Here is a 5,617-nt window from a genome sequence, read left to right on the forward strand (position 1 = left end):
AAAAAAAAATCAATAGATAACTTAGTGAAGAAATGCCACGATCAATTCCCCTGAGACAAGCTGTTCCTCCCTCAATATGCCAAAAGAAAATTCCAGGGCAAGCAGAAGGAGATTGTGCTATCTTACAGAGAAGGCCTCCTGCTTCCTGGAGATATCCGTGTTCCTGTCACTCCAGTCATAAAGAAGCTCCTCTTCCTCACAGTCATTGATCCACATGATCTCCCTGCTGGTTGCCTGGATAAGGTTCTGGAATTGACGGAGCTGATCCATTCTCTCAAAGGAGTATTTCTGCAAGGAATTCCAAAATGAGAAGCAATAAACATAGAAGAGCCTGTGCTGGGTGGAGAGAGGGAAGCCAAGAGAACAGCATGCACATTCACGCGTTTTTTATCTGAACTAAGAATAACAGTAAAATCCACACAGCTATAAAACCTGCTGGCAATGGCCAATGGATAACATACACGGATTTGAAGAATCACAGGGATCTAAAGTCACCAGGTTCTTCAGTCATTTCAAACAAATGCAACAGATGTGCAGGAAGCCAAGCAAAAAGACATGGGGAAAATAAAAGAAAATCCCAAAAATTTAACATGGCTTTTACTTCCATTTGCTGCTGATAGTATATCCTTCATTTTGTACCAGAGCCTTTTGCGTAGATAATAATTCATGAAAAGATTCTTTCTCTGTCCTTGCATCATACTGCATATCTTGCTATTTGAAATGCGGACAGGAAACAGCTTCCAATCCCAAGGATTAAGTCTATAATTTGCATAAGATTCTCCATATTTTACATGATGACATGGGCAAGACACACAGTCCTCCTAACAAAGACCAACTTTGCTGCTATATTAGTTCCTATTAAGGAAGTAGACTTCTACTCTGCACCTGCTTAGTGATCAATCATCTTCACCTGGTGCAAAGTAGAAACTTCCTGATGAGGGTAAGTCAATCATAAATCTGACAATGAATTAATCTCAAGTTTGTGCCTCAAACTGAGCCTTATATTAGCTACAAAACACTGCTGAATGGCACTACTTATATACGCATCTATATTGACTTTCACACCAGTGTTAGAACAAAAAACATTTATCACAGAAGGCATCAGGCACAAAAACATTCTGTGCTCACCAGCAGTCCTTCGTATTCTTCCTCCAGCTGATGAACAGCAGCCTTCTCACGCTGAAATAAAGAGCAAACATTTAGTGTGCCTTTTAGAAGTTGCCTTTCTTTACAGAGCCAGCACCACAATGTTAAAATTTCAGGTGGTAATTCATAATGTCTGCAATTGATCTAGATAGGTCAGCAGCAGGTCTGCACCAGTGGAGGACCAGAAGTATAAAAACAAGACTTCAGCAACAAATTTCCCACAAAGATGTTCCTAAGCAAGGTTGAACCTGTAAACCCTGTAATACCACAACAGCTTCCAAAATTGGATCTCTTTCTGAATAGACTCTAGATGGCTATGGGGAACTATCCAGTCCTTGAGCCAGCTTCGTAAAGACTATGAAGTAGTGTAAATTATGACCTGAGCAATATGCTCTGATTTTATTCTTGTTTCTATGACAGGGAATGTGCATAACCTTGGAACTAATAATTGATAGGGCTACCCTTCCTACCTTTTGAATAAGCAAAGGGAAGAAGGGAAAAACAACCCTTCCACTCTAGTTTGTCTGAGAAAACAGAGCTCCAGAACTGAATTCTTTTTCTTTAGATCCAACTCCCTCTCCTCTTGTCCATGTGAGGAATTAACACAAAAGAATTGAGATGAAGTAAACTTTTCTCCTACACCCACATGTTGGGCTAATAACCAAAGAAACTAACTACTGCACTTTCACTGGCTTCTTTATTCCAATCACCAAACTTAGAAGATGAGAAGCTGCAGAAAGATTAAACAAACAAACACAAAAAAGTTCTAAACCCACAGTTTGGGCTAAGCACCCACATAATCCTTTCACTTCCTTATGTTAACTTAAGAAAGTGAAAACAATAACTCTTGGCCTTTCTCTCACCAAAAATATCCCAATACTTGCCAGTTTGAGTACACAATGATGAAACATTAAATAAACACTAAATTTTCATTATAAAATTCTAGGGAAAGAAGTGGAGCACAAAATAACTGTGAAATAATAAATACTAGGATGGAAAGTTGTTGCTATCACTACATCAGTGCTTTCTGAAGAGAAACTCTGCTGTTCAGTGTTACTTGCTACAATGGAACATTGGCAAGCCAAGGTTACAAATCCAGACCAAGCAACGTGCAAGGGAAGACAGTAATTACCAGATCTGTTTTGACTTTGTCCAGGTGCCAGCGATAGTCTCCAATGGCATTGTGAGTTCTCCTGTGGTCACTAATCTGTTGCTCAATGGATGCTGCATCAAACCCCCATTTCACCAGCTCCATTTCAGCCTAGGAAAAAGGGACAGCATTTGTACTTTCATTTCAAACAAGACACTATAACCTAAATCAGAGCAACAAGGTTGAAAGAAACATGATCATGCAGTAAGAAGTAAAACTGTACTGATATTTAGAATAGGGGTTAAAAATGTCTTTAAATTGCCTTCACTTCAACTGCGTGACAGGCTCTCAAAATAGAAGAAACAAAGTAGGGAATATACTTAAGTTTGAAATTAGATAAGATGAACCACACTCATTAGCATAGTTTAAAGTTTTCTACAACACTATTCATAATACATGTGAAAATGTACAATCATGTCCGGCAGCCCAGTATGCTACATACCATTTTAATTACATTCAAGTAACATCACTGACTTCAGTTAAATTCAGTCCAGCCAGATGAAAAAACAAGCAATTAATTAAAAAAAAAAAAAAAAAAAAAACACAAACCAAGCTATGTATCAAATAAATTGAACAGATTATAAAACACGTTGTTTGTCTTGTACTTTGGCAACTTTTATTATAGGATGATGAGGAAAAATCTCTAGAAACAGCATTTGAAAGAACAGTAATACACCTGGATCATTCCTAACTTGAAAACTGTCTGACTCCAGTTCTTTGTTTCATTATTTGCAAACACTAAAATCCACCAAACTGACAGCTCAAATCCTCAAATTCCAAAGCATCTTTTGCTCTGTGAAGACGATCACAATCCATCCTTTTATGAATGCCTCTGTGAGCATATGCACTGTAGAGAATTATGTATCTTAATCTTGGGTTGGGACTCAATTTGGTAATTACCAGCCTGGGGCCAAATCTCTGTGAGTCAACAGATGTCAATTAAGCCTGAACCACACTCAGGCGTAGGGGTTCAAAGGCAAGGGCTGAAAATGTTCTGAGAAATGAAACCATTTTACATTCAGCTATGTAAAAGTTACAGGACTTTGACCCTTCTCAATTATATTTATATAGTCTAGAGAGTCTGTAGCAACAGACTTGAAAGACTGCCAGTATGCAAACAAAGGCTCTCTGGATATCAGTCCACCTTCCTTGATTCTGCAATGGAAATCTGACAAGCACTCCTACCACCTGGCTCTCCTGTCAGCACACCATCCGGACACAAGATACAAAAACACAGGCAGAAAACCACCACAGCTGCTCAGACTTTTTTTCTGCTATCTCATCATGTTATCTTGGTCACAACATGAGCCGATAGTAAGAGAGTGGGAAGGAGAGGTATGGTGCAAAGTTGAAAATAAACTTTCCCTTAAAAAAAAAAAAGCTCAAAAGCCTAATAGGAAGCCTCAGCTTTGCTTTAGGGACTGAAAGGGAGAGAGAGTGAGCCTTTTTCTTTCACTGCAGCTATTGTGTGGGAACTCAGCTGTAAAGTGCTTGCTCAATGATGGGTGCCTGAGCAGGGAGTCACATGGCATCTCTGCGAGGTGCAGCATGTTCAGAATCTTTCATCACTGGAAGGAGGCCCAGTGTCTGTCCAACATCATTCCTCAAGCCATGGCAGGTCTGATAATCAGCCTACTCTCCCACAGTACGTGAAGAGCAATCATTATCTGCTGCTGCTTTACTGGCACAATGCCCGTAAATGTTAGCACTCAAAGGAGTGCATCTCCACTTCTTTCTTCCTCTAAGACAGGTCGTGATATGGGAGGGCACTGGAAGACCAGACTCTGACTGGCACTCACATAAGTATGGGAACTGTACACAGCTCTCCCCTGCTCATTTGGTTTGCATAGCAGCCACCTGGTAAACACCATATGTAGATAACAACGACAGGATCACTAAGCAACAACCTAATAAAAGAGAGATAAAAATATTGCAACTTCAAATTACAGGGAGTCTGCAAATTCTGTCTCGGGCCTCCCTGCTCTTTTTTCCCCTAACTATTTCTCAGTAAGTGCTGTCCAACTACAAACACAAAACTTGCACACCAAGAGCACAAGAACACTTCAGGCTCTTAGTGTGTGCTTCCACTACAGGCCATACCATCAACAGCTGTGGATAGGCAAATTTATTCTGTGCATGCAACAGATACACATGAAAATGCTGAAGCTGCTCTTAAGGCAGCAACTTCTGGAAGTCTAGTCCTGTTGAAATTAACTCTACCTTCTAGCTCCCATTTTGATAAGGATGTAGTAAAGGAAGAAAATTTGCAAAACTGGGTAGTAGTTAAATCTGTGAAGTTGGCCTCATCTGTAAAGAGTTAAAAAGCATTAAGGAAATATGTGGAAGGAAGGAAGGAAGGAAATATTGAACACCATAATCTCTAACACAAACACGCTAATGTCTTTTGTTATGGTAACAGTTGTGCCTCGTTTTTTGTTTTCAAATGTGACTTGCACGTTTTCCCCTGCAAAAGAAGATCCCCAAATCCATTTTTGTATTTTTGTGAAAACTCACCATGCATACAATGCTGCAAAGAGGAGGAGAAAAAAAACAAAAGAGGAACTTGGAACAACATACTATCATCTAAACATACTTTTAATGTTCTACTAGCACTCAAAACATTACTGCATGACAAGGTGATATTCATAAGCAAAATGAGATTTTATCATTGTCTCTAGGTTTTGTACAGATTTACCTTCTGTTGCCTCATCCAGTTTAAGCATTCACTCGTGACACGTTTTGTATACTCATCCCAGCCTGAACCACTCTGAGAGGAGTAGCAACCACCACCTTTGGAGCTGGCCCTCCTGGCACGGGGAACACTAATGGCTTTGTACAGAGCACGCATTTGCTCTTGAAGTTGAAGCAGCCTGAAAGGGGAAGGAACCAGTTACTTTCTATCAGGTAAACACCCAGAAAACATGAAAACAATACAATTCCCATCTTCTACTGAACCACTAGGTATTCAAAAATAAATGCTGATAGCACAGGTTGTAGAAAAAATATATAATGTCTAAAATTAAATTGTAACAAACAAGACGTTAAAAAAAAAAAATCACTACCATTTCTTTCTACATTATTATTTTCTGCCTGCAACATCAGAGAACGTTTCAAATACCACCGGATTATATCTATCACATTCACTGCCCCAGCCCTTCCCTGGTAATACCTTTTCTGATACATTTCACAGGGCTGATTCATCTGCCTTAGCTCTCTGATCAGCCCATCCAGGATGTCCATTTGGTCATTTGCCTGCGCAAAACATTCTTCCAGATCTCTGTTTCCTCTAATCTGGACACCATCGCCATATTTCAATTCCTA

At 39.6% G+C, this 5,617-nt stretch overlaps 1 protein-coding gene across 4 annotated transcripts in view; it reads right to left on the reverse strand.

Moving 5' to 3' along the window:
• The window catches only part of DSP (desmoplakin), a 37,183-nt gene that overhangs the window by 21,623 nt on the left and 9,943 nt on the right, over positions 1 to 5,617 (reverse strand). For all 4 annotated transcript variants that reach the window (XM_010708378.2, XM_019613757.1, XM_010708379.2 and 1 more), the window contains exons 3-7: positions 5,466 to 5,614; positions 4,992 to 5,166; positions 2,279 to 2,407; positions 1,129 to 1,179; positions 127 to 288 (exon numbers count right to left, since the gene is read on the reverse strand). In XM_010708378.2, the coding sequence (XP_010706680.1) occupies positions 127 to 288; positions 1,129 to 1,179; positions 2,279 to 2,407; positions 4,992 to 5,166; positions 5,466 to 5,614 (666 nt within the window). The remainder of the gene's footprint in view (positions 1 to 126; positions 289 to 1,128; positions 1,180 to 2,278; positions 2,408 to 4,991; positions 5,167 to 5,465; positions 5,615 to 5,617) is intronic.

The sequence above is a fragment of the Meleagris gallopavo genome, chromosome 3, assembly GCF_000146605.3.
Source record: "Meleagris gallopavo isolate NT-WF06-2002-E0010 breed Aviagen turkey brand Nicholas breeding stock chromosome 3, Turkey_5.1, whole genome shotgun sequence".
Lineage (NCBI taxonomy): Eukaryota > Metazoa > Chordata > Aves > Galliformes > Phasianidae > Meleagris > Meleagris gallopavo.